Source organism: Aegilops tauschii, chromosome 5 (assembly GCF_002575655.3).
Source record: "Aegilops tauschii subsp. strangulata cultivar AL8/78 chromosome 5, Aet v6.0, whole genome shotgun sequence".
In the NCBI taxonomy this organism is placed as follows: Eukaryota; Viridiplantae; Streptophyta; class Magnoliopsida; order Poales; family Poaceae; genus Aegilops; species Aegilops tauschii.
The window spans coordinates 470,035,692-470,049,060 of record NC_053039.3 but is presented as its reverse complement, the minus strand read 5'-3'; the positions used below and the strand labels follow the sequence as shown (position 1 = coordinate 470,049,060).

The 13,369-nt window shown below is 50.6% G+C and overlaps 2 protein-coding genes and 1 long non-coding RNA gene across 3 annotated transcripts; all 3 read right to left on the bottom strand.

Annotated features, from left to right (window-relative positions):
- Positions 1–364: 364 nt before the first annotated feature.
- Positions 365–2,038, bottom strand: LOC109786851 (patatin-like protein 3). Its single transcript, XM_020345414.4, has one exon. The coding sequence runs from the start codon at positions 1,889–1,891 to the stop codon at positions 560–562; it is 1,332 nt and encodes a 443-aa protein (XP_020201003.1). The 5' UTR covers positions 1,892–2,038; the 3' UTR covers positions 365–559.
- A 4,312-nt stretch (positions 2,039–6,350) lies between these two features.
- Positions 6,351–7,234, bottom strand: LOC109786850 (uncharacterized). Its single transcript, XR_012183143.1, has 3 exons — positions 7,095–7,234; positions 6,863–6,958; positions 6,351–6,770 (listed from the first exon to the last, which is right to left on the bottom strand). It is a non-coding gene; the product is annotated as an uncharacterized lncRNA (long non-coding RNA).
- Positions 7,235–9,370: 2,136 nt separating this feature from the next.
- LOC109738445 (uncharacterized) lies at positions 9,371–12,943 on the bottom strand. The gene is made up of 4 exons (XM_040390859.2): positions 12,882–12,943; positions 10,528–11,155; positions 10,151–10,448; positions 9,371–10,047 (listed from the first exon to the last, which is right to left on the bottom strand). Exons 1-4 carry the CDS (start codon positions 12,941–12,943, stop codon positions 10,010–10,012), a joined length of 1,026 nt encoding a protein of 341 aa, XP_040246793.2. The 3' UTR covers positions 9,371–10,009.
- Positions 12,944–13,369: the final 426 nt, after the last annotated feature.

The window sequence follows — 13,369 nt, the reverse complement described above, 5'->3', positions numbered from 1 at the left end:
ATATGGAAGAGGTTTTGCAAGGTTAGTAACTAAAGTTGATCTAGAGATGACAATTTTGAACTTATTTTCTATTTGAAATATTTGTCCTACTAGTTTGTGTGTACTATGGCTCTCTGGTTACTTAATCAGTTGTAGCATGTGATGTTTGCTTAAAAGGTTGTGGATAGAAAAGAGAAGTGGTGTTGACGCGGCATTGTAGGCTTGAAGCATGGAAAAGGGGGCATTCGTCCTGGCATCGGTATGTCGGACCAGGTGTCAATCAGAGGTCACTCCCAGCAGAGAACGCCATTCCCGATCAAGCAAAACGTTTTTGTACGGTAGCATACACAATGAACCACATGGTCACAGGCTCTCACACATTCAATTCCTCCATTGGGCCTCCAAACTCGGCTAATTTGCATAACCAAATCACATTTTCAAACAGGCACCCCACACGTCAGTGTCTCACGAGTGAAAAGAACAAAAGAACACGCGCACGTTGTCAGCGGGGCCTCAGCGTCATGCATAATTGCACGTACACGAGTTCCCCGTCACGTCAAGGGCCTACCCAATAATTTAGCTACTGGCGAGAATCCCACGACGCCGGCGACGGCATCGTCGACGCCGTCCTCACCGTCGCGGTCACCGACGAGGCGGTGGTCGCCGACGACAGCCGCGGCGAGGCCACCTGCTTGATGACCACGTTCGGGAGTGGACTGCGCATCCGCCGCTCCTGCTCCTTCACCAGCTCCGCGGCCAGGGCGTCCACCTTCTCCGCGTTCGTCCTCTCCGACAGCCTCCGCCCGCGGAAGAGCACCGACTCCACGTTCCGCTGCGAGAGCATTGCTCCGGCCGCCGCGCCTGCCGTCTGCGTGTGGGGAGAATTGAGTGCGCTGCTGGCCTGTAGGCGGACGTAGTTGCTGTCGCTCGCGTGGCCGAATGCCATGGCGACGGCCTCGTCGACCATGTCAGCGACTCCCTGGGCGGTGACGCGCGCCAGCTCGTCTCGCGACGGCGAGCGCGTGGGCATCGGCGTGCTCCACCCGTTGCCGCAGGTGGCGGCAGAGGACGACGCGCCGGTGCCGATGGACAGGACGAGGATGTCGTCCATGCTGACGGCGAGGGGGAACTCCTGCTTGTTGTGGAGAACGTGCGTGATCGCAGCGGAGGCCGGGTTGCCCATGGCCGCCACGGCACCGGACGCGGCGGCGATGGCCGTGCGCCCGTCGACCGACCTGACGGCCGCGGCCGCGCCGGCCGCGGCGCAGGTGGCCGCGCAGACGTCGGTGAGGCGGAAGTCGAAGCTGTCGCTCTCGACGGCGTCGGCGCGCGAGAACATGAAGGGCGCGCCCGTGGCGAGATCGTAGCAGGGCACGAGCACCGGGGCCACGGTGTCCCTGAGCGTGGCGTCGCCGAACACACGCCGGAAGGACCGCTCAGCCTTCCTCGCGCCGCCGCGGAACAGCTTGGTCCACCCGCGGCGCCGACCGCCCCAGTCCTTCCCGACGCTCCCGGCCACGAAGGCCAGCGCCTCCTCGGCCGTGTACCGGGGCCGCCCGTCGGCGCCTTTCAAGAACAGCATCGCCGCGAGCACGCCGCCCGCGCCGGCGCCGGCGGCCACGTCAAAGAAGTCGGCGACGCGCGCGTCGGGGTCGCCGGCGCGCTGGCGCAGCCCGGCCTCGAGCCTGGCGAGCGCGGCCGCGGCGAGGAGCGCGTCGCCCGCGCCCGCCCCGCAGCCGTCGACGGCCAGCACGCGCACGCGGCCGTCGTTGGCGCCCCGGAACGGCGTGCCCGGGCCGGACAGGCAGCCGGCCCCTCCGGCGCCGAACAGGAACTTGCTCTCCAGCAGGGCGAAGATCTCGTAGCTGAGCTTGTCGACGTCCATGGGAATCGGCGACGCCATGGCTTCCATCTCAGCTGCGAAGCGCGGTACCTGCACGTACTACCTGGCACGTCGTACCGTGCGCTCTGCCTGTACAGGAGCTAAACTCTGGTGGCAATGGATGCTGATAGTGCTGCTGAGACCGCGATGGTGTCCAGTGTCCAAGTCGAGGCCATATATACACGCGGGCGGGGGCAGGAGAGGGAGCCACGCGTACGTACATGGCGCGCGAGCGAGGGAAGCGCACGCTTAATTAAGCCGCGCCCGACAGCCTGGTACGGACGCGCCGGGGCCGTCGGTCCCGCGATGGACGGCCGAGATGCGACCGCGTGGATACGCCCGCAGGCAGGACGCGTCCGTCGTTGTCCGTCGGCCGCGATCCCGGCGCGGCACGAGGCGGGCGGGAAGCTTCCCCGCGGACACCGCGCGCGCGTTGGACCGGCCCGCTCTGCGGCTGTCCGGCGGGCCCGGTCACCGACGGGATCGGGGCTGGGCTGGCCAGGGAGGGCGAGACAGCGGCTGGCCCGGGGCGATCCGGCGAGTGCCACTGGGATCTGGCCACGTCGGACGGGGCCCGCGCGTCAGCCGGCGACACGACGGGCGCGACGCACCGGAGAGTGGAGCAAGTACGGTCGTACAGGGCGGCACAGTTAATGGTGGCAGAGCGTCGGCGCTGGATCTGGGAGCGCCACCGCTGTTTGTCGACGTGGTTTTATTTTTTCACACGTGAGGGGTGTAAGCCACTGTGCAGGTGCGAAGTACGTGCCGTACGGTCAGACTTCAGAGCAAAGTAGGAGTAGATCCGTCCAGCAGGCTGCAGTAGTTGACTACTGGTGGTACGTGGTAGATTCGTTTGGCACGTGGTGGTGTTCATGTGGTACGTACTTGCTGGCTTTCACTTGGATTCGATGAGGAGAGACCGGGGCAAGTGGTGGTAGATCCGATCTAGGTAATGCAGGGTGTTGAAACGCAGCGCCCACAGTCAGATCTACCCTACGATCGATCTGGCGGGGCTGGCTGGCTGGCTTCGTTAATGCGTCGGCCGGCGACAGCGTACTTGCCGACACGAGCGCCTCGACGTTACCACAGACCAACCGTGTAAGCAGTCTTCTCCGGGCCCGAGCCGGGACCTTACACAGGAGCATGTACAGAGTACGTACGTACGTACAGACGCACAACGAAGCCGTACTATGGCAATGCCAAGCTTTGACAAAAAAATACAGCCAAACGTAGCTATCTTCTAGTATCTAGCTACAAACATATCGTTGGCATTCGCAATCCGCCCTTCTCCCATACACACAGACAAAAAAAAAGAGTGACATCTTAGTGAACACATACGTTTCAAACTGGAGCTAGGATCAAACTGCAAAGCTCTAGGGAGCATATATCTCTTCCTATCTCTGTTTTCGAGGTTTTGGCCAAGTTTTGGCCTGAATTTGTCACCGGCTTGGAAAGGAAGGGGCGATGGGGCGCACGTGGCAGCATCACCGGTCGCCGGTGGCTGAGACATGCACCCCGCCGGCGTCGAAGGACGGGCAGGAGAAAGAAGACACACGTTAATCGATTATTAGTCCACTGATGCAAAAATAATAGTAATATTTATGGCAACTTGTACAAATAGCGACGCCCATTATTGTCATTACATGATTGAGTTCTTGCCAAGTTGATGCTCGTAGATCAGAAATCTGAACGCTTGATAAACTAATAGCCGATCGCCGCAGTATCACAACCACGTACATACTGTTTATTAATTATTAGCAAATTACTTAATTTGATTATGATCCATCCACATGATTGGTTGCCACCACCCACTAATCGGCAAGGCTAGTCGAAACAAATAATCACGTTTAGATGTTCTTGTCACGGCGACCTAGCTAGCTAGGCCACCTACGAACGATAGTCCAAGCAAGCTCTTTTTTCCTAGTAGTTTGATCGGTCGATCGGCCGGCTTGAGCAACTGAAGACAGAGATGGCGACAGTGCCCTCCTTTTCTTTGTGCCGAAACTCGGGTGCATGCACATGCAGCTGGCTTAAATTAATGCTATTGCGGACGAATTAACAAACCCGGGAGTGGTTGAGGCTGCTAGGCGCCGCTCGGACATGGAGATCTCTCCCCGGAATCGGATATATCGCCGGTGCGGTGGTTGCTCCGCTCCTTCCTCCGAGCTTTCCTCGGCTCGTCAACACGTACACACGCAAAACAAACAACAGCAGACAGACGGCGCACACGTGCAACTGAATACCATTGTTGTGAAAAGATATCAGACGCTAAGCTAAGATAAAGCCACAGCTCCTGTCCAACTGGCATTGTCACCCATGCTACATAAAGCGCTCAGCCGGCGCCGCCGGGAAAGCTAAACCGGCCGGCCAAGCGGAGTATATACTTTGCCCATGCCTAACGTGTCCACAATCTTCTCAATTAATGCTCTTTGGGACAATCGGTGTTTGTAAGGCATGTTTGTTCTTTTTCCTCTCTTTTTTGCCGGTGTGTGGCATCTTCGTATTGACAAGTATTCAGTAAACTGCGGTTATCGTGAGAATTCTGTAACGAAAAGCGAACGGAGCATGCACCTAACACGGATGATACGCATTGCACAAATATTCAGATTTGGACAACGCTGGTAAAATGAAATGTAGGGGGATGTCATTGCTCCATGATAGCTATTGAAAATATCTCGCCTCATATATCCATCTACTCCGGATAGAAAGAGAAGAAGCACGACAGAGATGCCCCAGATCAGTTTGAGCAACTCCAATGAGGCGACCCATTTCGTCCGCCGCCGTTCGTTTGGGTCGGCGCGGACATAAAAGGCGGCCCAACGCGCCGACCCAAACGGACGCGCGTCCGCTTTTCGTCCGCGGGTGATCCATTTCCGACCCATTTTTTTAGCCGGATTTGTGTCGGTGCGGACACGAGACAGACGTGCGCGCGCTCGCCCTCTCCTTTCCCAGGCCCGCTGGTCGGTGGCACATTGCCCTCTCCCCATCCAACAATGCGCCCTCGCCCGCCTCCTTCGTCGCCGATGCCGCCGGCCAGTTCAACATAGATAGTATAAAGATAGTACCAAGGATCAACTGTTAAAAGAAAAGATGAACTACTCGCCGGGGTGACCGGATAGTATAAGGATACATAGATAGTTCATAGCATAGACTGTTAAAAGAAAAGATCAACTACTCGTCGTTTTCCGACTCCGACTCGGTAATGTCCTCCTCCGACGTCTGAATGTAGGCGTCAGCATACCGCTCGTCCTCGGAGTCCCAGGACGACGCTTCTCCTAGCTTCATGTTCAATTGAGCGGCCTGCTTCCGCGCACGCTTGTCCTCCCGATAGGCGGCTCGCTCCGTCCTCCTCACCTCCCTCTCCGTCCTCCGTTGCTTGTAGAACTGGCGCTCGTTGACGATGTCCTGTGGGAACTGTTCGCGCCACACCGCCATAGCTTCCTCGTCCATCTCGGCGATGGCGAGTCGACGCTGCCGCCTCCGGTTGTCACGACGATCCTCGTCGGTGAAAAGCCGCGGGAGAGGCGCGAGATCCTGCCCCCGCTGGCCCGTCGGGAAAATTCATCTCCCAAAACTAGCGCGCTAGGCCGATTTTTCCCCGCGCGCGATCCTTTCCCGCGCGCTGGAGCGCCAAAACCAGGGCGACGACATGGCCGCTGGCATGATTTATGGCCGTGGGCCATTTTCTAAAAATTGCGCGCGGACATGAAATGGGTCGGCGCGTTGGGCGCCCTGCCGACCCAAATTTAAAAGAGGCCGGACGCCGGGCGGGCGGCCGACCTAAACGGACAAGAGGCGGACGAAATCGCCGTCCGTTTGGGTCGCCCCGTTGGAGTTGCTTTTATAGATGATATTGCGTACTCCGTATCTCCTAGAGAGCCCGCCAATTGAATTGATGGTGATGACGATATCTGCTATACTGCTACTCCGTACGACGGTATAGGGAGCTTGATGGTATGAGATGTATCGACAACTGTCGTTAAGAATGAGAAGACGGATACGAGACACGTATGCGGCCAGCAAGGGCAACGAGTGCACTGTGCATTGCACGGCTGTCCTCGACAGATGAATGGTTGGCGCGTCAACGAATGCACTGTGCCACAGCCCCTGATGATAATGGTTGTGCTGGTGAGGTCAGAAGGCAAAAGGAAAATGTGCACGCTTGGGCATACACTGCCCTCATAATTTTTTTTTTTTGAAACAGAAAACTGCCCTCATAATAGTTTCAGAGTACCAATCCATGAACAAACATCATCGCATTTGGCCTGCATCTCTACACGACTCAATGCGGACGCGTTTAGGCAAAACATTGTTCTGAAAGTAACACTAGACCCCCGTCGTCAAAACAACATCTTGAATTACCCTGACCCGTTTTGCAACAAGAAAGAAACCTGCAACTCAAAAAACATTTTTCAAAAGAGATCTCTTGCAGCCTTGCCCAACTTACTAGCGTAGACATCTAATGGTATAATCCCCAGGACTTGCGATATGGTGAAACAGGTAAATGCATCAACTACAACCGACAGGTAGTCTAATTGGTATGTACTATGCTGGAAGTGCCAAGTACGACGCACATACAAATCCAACCAAGACAACATGTCCAATCACAGAGGGTTACCTAAAATCGACAAAGCTAAGGTATTATCTTGCCTCCATTCCGGTGTCCTACCATTAAGGGTTTCATGAAGCCTTTGCCGGCTCATCGCTGGGAAGATCATCCTCATCATGGTAGATGTTCTCTGCCATCTGCCATATCTGAAGGATGTTGTCTTCAGCAACGCTTGCAAGCACCCAGTCCTCACACGGGTTCCAGGAGAAGTCAGAGATTTTGCTTGTGTGGCCTCCATGAATGAACAAGAGCTCAGGAGGGCCATCCTCCGCGTCCTCTGGTGTTTGCTCCTGATCAATTCTGTCAACACAAACATCATTCACATCAAGAGGGAAGTGAGGAGACAAAAAGGAATGCTGAAAAAAAACTTTGAAAGCTGGACGGCTGTTTACCTGCTTAGATCCCAAACCATCAGCCTCCTTCCCAGACAACAAGATGCAAGTATAGTTTCATTCTTTGGGCTCCATCCAACTTGAAATACTTCCTCTCTGATTACACAATCAAATTCAGATTCAAGACCGATAATAACAAACATACGATGAATAACACAAACATATACTCATTTCCTTCTAAGCTAAATATAGGATGGATGAACAGAAAAGTGATGGTAAAACTGAAGCATACTTGTGACAGTCAAAAGTGTGCAGCGAAGTATCAATCTTCCGAAGATCAAATAATTTGACAGTCTTGTTGGTTGAACCAGTTGCAACAACCCATTCATTGAAAGGATTGAAAGCCAGGCAATTCACCTATAAATGTGACATAAGGAAACAAAGTGGAAAGTGTAAGAACATATTTCTTTATACAAACAACAGAAACAAAGGCAATTGGCTCTTCCAGAAGAATAATATAGGGAAAGCAAGGTGTGCCCAGTGATAACAGCCTCTGAATAGAAATCATGCACGAGTAGGAACTACTAGAGTGATATGATAAAATTGCTACCAGATGCCATCTTTCTTTTCTGGATACAGCAGTTGAGGTTTTCAAGTGAAACAGTTCGTGCAGCCGGATAAATAGATTGTAGTTTTCCTCCGATCACTACAGCATTCAAAATGAGATAATTTAGGATGTCCTCGGCTAATTTGTTTACAACCAACCTAGATTCTAGAACGATGAACGTGTTAACACCCCATATGTTATCGTTATACAAATATGCTACTCTGTTTTGTATCCTGAACCACCATTGGCTGCATCAGCTTCTGGGGTAAGAACCAATAAACAAATTAACAAGATATCTAACCATGATATTGTATTCTTAGAGTCACATAATGCAAATAGTATAGTATTAAACCAATAGTAAGTAGAGGCTTGAGGCTCCCCAGGAAACCTACCTCACCCTGGTTTGCCACCACAGACTGTACAGGCTTGGTCGGTGCAGGAGTACGCATATCACAAATTAGGAGATGATGATCATCACCAACTGAGCCGAATAAGTATTCATGCCTCAAATGCCAAGCAACATCTTCAACGACGCCATCATGAAACTAAACAGAACAGAACCAAAAAAATATCGTGTTAAGCCACTAACAGATGTGCTGGTCACATGAAAAATATCAGTTGAATAATCATACTCCCTCCGTCCGAAAATACTTGTCATCAAAATTGATAAAAAGGGATGTATCTAGAACTAATATACATCTAGATACATCCCCTTTTATTCATTTTGATGACAAGTATTTCCGGACGGAGGGAGTACAAGTGAAACTTCCATGTTTTTGCTATAGTATAACTAGGAAAGTTTTGGTCCAATGTACTTGAGACCATGTCAATTGACTGAAATACATATGGTGCTAAAGAGTTATTTTTTCATTGGCAGCTTGGTTGGGAAGAAAAAAAGATCCCCTTATTTCCCTAAAAGGCGAAGTTATCCGTGCACTACCAATATATTTCCAATTGAGTATTGTTACTGTGTAGCACTGATTTTTTTATGGCCCTGCATTCTGCAAAGCAGAAGCTTACAAAGATAAACTTCAAAACAAAATCAGCACAGATACCAGATCAGCAATCTCACTTGTTCACATATTCAACACACTGAGCATTAAACAGTATTATTGTTATGATTTATGATGCTTAACTGACTATGGACCATGCCATGCGGTACCAACAGCTAGAGAACCAAAAGGAAGGAATTGACAGTCTTAGATTAATAAAACTGCCAGAGCTGCCATGTCTGAGTGTGAAATGCAGACTATAATTCTATTCTTCAGGATAACACAGCAAAACCTGCTGACATGGACGGTGCATCACCCAAAATTACCCATGAAAGCTGCTGTTAGACCTAATGTGAATGGTTTCAACTAGGAGGGTGTAAAAGAAGTGTCATAATTAGGATGCAGATAGACTTTTTCCTCATGTATACCATCTTCACAAATGACCATCAGGAATATATTATGTATATTATTTCTCCAAGGATGAATACCAGATATGACTAGCACACAAACACATTCAGAGAAACATGCTATCAGAATGGCATGTCATGAGGAAAGCTTTAACCAATGATACAAACAAAGCTATGCGTTAATGCACTCAAATGGAAAAACGATCATGAGCCATACCTTAAAAATCTGGTATGCGTCGAGAGTTTTATTTTTGGGGCATATATCGAGCCCGATTAACTTCTCCATCATGATTTATCTGTTGTTTGAAGTCAAACTACATAGAGTTTGACCTAATTTATCTAAAAAATAGCAGCATTTACAGTACAAAAATTATAAGTATGAACATCTCAATCACAAAAACATGCCTCTAGCCAATATTGAGCTCCGTGACCGAGCTAAGGTACATAATATAATTACAGGCATGTCATTAAACTGCTAGGTATTCAATGAGAAGAAGTTCATTTTTTTTTTGCGGGAAGAGAACAAGTTAAAATTGACAGTATAACACAATAGATCAAAGCAATACCAAATCCTATATATATTCAACAAAGGTATAAAAAATAAAACAGAGAGTAGGCCAACTGTTATCCAGGTATGCCAACAGCAATGAGAGATTCATGGAAAACAAGAGAAAAAACATCCCAAGTTCTCTCAATGGCATACAAGCAATGAAAGAAAATCATAAATGATTCTCTTTTTTTTTTGCAGGGGAATCATAAATGATTCAACTCAACGTGAACAGAGATTTCTCAGATATGGCATCCAAGATCATAAAGAGCCAAGGTTCATCATCCTGCAGTAGCTGGTTACAATCACTGCAACAGTGGAGCCGCAGCAAGAGGTTTTCGCCAATGATAGACAACACTTGATAATCTTAAAAGGTTCGATACAAACTCAAACATACGTTATAAGTTTGCGCTTACTGATCTGGTCCACGACTTAATAGTCTCAAAAGACTTGATACAAACCTAAAAATAGCATTGCACTGACACACGAAAAAGATACCGACAGAATATTAAGACTCAGACTCAAACAAACAAGTGCAATGAGAGCTGATTGAACACAGACAGACTAGATTGATTTGCTCAGTTCCCTAGATCCTGTAGACTTCCACAACAGTGGTGTGATCATAGCAGTGCTCTGAACTTGGAGAATCGATCTCTAGGCATCAAGGTTCGGGTATCGCAGTGCCGTCTCCGCTGAATTAAAGATGACAATATGGAATGCACATGAGATTCAGACAACGAGAGAAGAAAGTAGAAAGAAGAAAAAAGGAGTAAACTTTCATGATCGCGCTCTCACCTGGTGAGCCGTGAGTGAGAAGAACGATGTGCAGTGGGTAGTTGTTCCTAGGAAGATCGACCACCAAGGGGACTAAGCGCCCGTAGCGGCCCGAGCGGATACACAGCATGAGTGTGAAGTACACGTTAAGACCCAGCCTGTTTTGTAGCTCCACCGTCAGATTGTCCAAGGACTGGGACATGGCTACCTCGAACATTTCCCACGCATCCTCGTCCACAGACCCATCAGCAGCGGCCTGCACGTAGAAGACTTGGCGCAAGGGGCCGACCTGGGAAAGCGGGTGGAGCGGATGCTGCGCCTGAATTTGTGACATGACATGCGTCTCAGTGTTCTGAACCAGATAAGAAAGGTTGGGGAACTCTACGAACTGTACTCACCTCAACTGGAAGAGGGATGTCCATTCGGACCGGCAGAGGAGGGATGGTCTCCGCCACCCAGAACGACATATTGCTTAAATCACCAGGAGCAGGGGCGTCGCTGACGCTGACGGCGGTGTTCCAGCGGCGGATCCTGCCGTTGGCACGGAGGTAGCCGCCGGTAGCGTTGCGGAGGATGACGGCAGCATCAGTGGACCCCTCGTCGGCGGCGATGGACTCCCACGCGATGGACTGGAGACCCCGGACCACGAAGTCCAGCTGCGTCGCGGCACGGCCAAGATGGCCGCGCGGCGCCTGTCCGGACACGCCCAGGTAGCGGCCGTAGGCGGCGGAGTGGAGGAGGACGTGATCCCCGGAGAGATGCACGCTCCACGCGGCGCGAGTGGACGGACACTCCCAGCCCGTCGGCGTCGGCGTGGAGGTACAGGTCACGGCCGACGTTGCGCAGCCAGACGTGGTTACCGTCGACGAAGGCCCCCATCGCAAAGGAACCAGCTTCCGAAGTGGTGAAAGGGTGGGTTTTTTTGGAGAGCAGAACAGAGAAGCCGCCTGATCTGTGCGGGCTGGCGCTGGTGTATTTCTAGTCGAGACGGGTCTCTGGTGGTCTCGGTCTCCCCGGTTTGGTTTGCTTTAACGTACACAGGCTATCCACTGTCAAAGTTGCCAGTCTTTTCAGAAAAAGAAACTGGGAATACGAATTTGGCCTGGTACCATTTTCCCGCAACAGAAACATTCAAAATTGACACACCGAGATAGTGGCGCTACCAGACACCAATCTTTGAAATTTTGAAATACTACTAGACAACTCTCTGAAAAAATCGTGCGTTCCAATTGATGTGCGACATTTGGATTATGCCCACAAAATAGCTGATGTTGGTTAGTAAAAAAATGACGCTAACCATTGAAACATCAAACATCTATGTCCAGAAGTTAGAGCATGTAATTTCTTTTTTAAAACCTAAACTTATACTTTTTTCTTCTAGAATACGCAAAAGCATGCATACCATATACACCATCCCTTACATAATACTTGTCGTGGTTTTAGTTCAAATTTGAACTAAAACCACGACAAATATTATGGAACGGAGGGAGTATTGAAGAAGAGAGGGTTAAAAAACTCATCCACATTGCAGTGTCAGGGCATCTTCAACGGCGTCCCCTAAAACGGACACACTATTTGTTCATGGACTGGTCCGGACTGCATCCCTATATGTTTGCCCAGTTTTGACACCAATTTTCATTTCAAATGCATAACAATATGGATCACATTAAAGTGCGGCGTTCATAGTGGCCGGTCACAACCAAAAAGAGGCGGATGTCCATAGTTTTTACATGCGTTTGATCACAAAAGATCCAGTCCGACAGTTCCGCGGCCAACATAGTGTGTACACGAGCGGCTACTACAGCGGTGGCACCCCGCATCCCTGGCCCCACCCGGCCCATGCACCCCGTCCCCCGCCACGCCCGCCCTTTTTGCTAGCACCTTCCTTTGCCTTCTTTTTGAGGCGGTTGGTTTGACGTGTCGCCGAGTTGATCCTCTAGGCCTCCGCCTTCAGTGGATCCTCCACTTGCAGCGGCTCCAGCTGCTCGTGGATCGGGTCCATGCGGAGGCCGATACAAAAAGGGTGGGAATTGGGGTGGAGAGCGGCGACGACCGAAGCTGAGAGGATGGAAAAAGTGGGGGTTTTGGCACAGAAACAGTGCAGACTGCTCCAAATGCGCGGGCTCCACCTCGGTTTTGGAGGGCCTGCGGTGTCGGAGTCCTATGTGGAGGAGGTTTGGACTACCGTAAAGTCCCTTGTTTGCTTCTGGTTTGCGGGAAAATAGACGTCCGAACCGGTCCACAGACCGATGGGGTACCGCGTTGGATGGCAAAGTGTGTCCGGACTGCTCGTTCCGGACGGTTGTGGGTAGTGGAGGGTCCACGATGGAGATACCCTTACGTCCAAACGTCTTAACCACCACTTCCATCACTACCCTTTTTTTTTACAGAAACACAGTAACAAACGCAAACCCTCACATACATGCATTCACAATCACCCATATTAACACAGACACACACAATCCCTAACCCTATGAGCACCTTCGAGAGACTGAACCGACAGATCATGAGATTGACAAAGTCGTCACAAATGCCTCGTAGTTGATGGGCACACCATACCGTTCAAAGAGCAAGGAAGAACCTGGAATAAATCCAAGGAATATGCAAGCGCCCATGGCAAGTCTACAACTTCCTAGGTGGGATAGTTCCACCACAAGGAATCCAACCATCTAACTTATGCTTAGTTCACCGCTACAATCATTACCTGGAGAAGTTAAGTTGTTTACTCAGTGAAACCCCACCTAGCCATCACCCCAAAGAAGGGTTCCCTATCACCACATAGAAGGCATGATTGCTTCCAAGCGCGAGCCCCATAGCCGAACATGTGGAGCACACATCCCAACAAAGGCGCATCTCGATCAAACACTATCACATTCCTGTGCTTCCAGAGATCCTGCTGGCCTAGAAAGATAATCGAACATATGACATCAACCTAAAACCATAATGTTTATACATGATGGCAACCCACCTACGAGCAACCCATCACACTTTGTAGACATACAAATTATTGCAATCTCATGTATTACTACATTACCATCCCCTTGATATTAAGGAACAAAAAATTACATTACTCCACACAGTTCTTCCTTCAAATCCACTAAGGCTGATCTATCCCATGAATCATATGATGAAATCATGTGCACCATGCCAAAGGGAACTGGGTTTCCCACTTCACAGACCTCCGCCTCAAAGGGATTGGGCCTTGAAAGTCCGTAAGAGCATGAACTGAGGGACCCATAT

Excerpts from the sequence above, each read along its gene's own strand:
- LOC109786851 (XM_020345414.4), bottom strand. The coding sequence starts at position 1,891 with ATGGAAGCCATGGCGTCGCCGATTCCCATGGACGTCGACAAGCTCAGC.
- LOC109738445 (XM_040390859.2), bottom strand. The coding sequence starts at position 12,943 with ATGGGGCTCGCGCTTGGAAGCAATCATGCCTTCTATGTGGTGATAGGG. Across the intron at positions 11,156-12,881 it reads ATAGGGAACCCTTCTTTGGG|CAAACCAAACCGGGGAGACC; the intron begins GTGATGGCTAGG and ends TGTACGTTAAAG. Across the intron at positions 10,048-10,150 it reads TCTCACTCACGGCTCACCAG|CGGAGACGGCACTGCGATAC; the intron begins GTGAGAGCGCGA and ends TCTTTAATTCAG.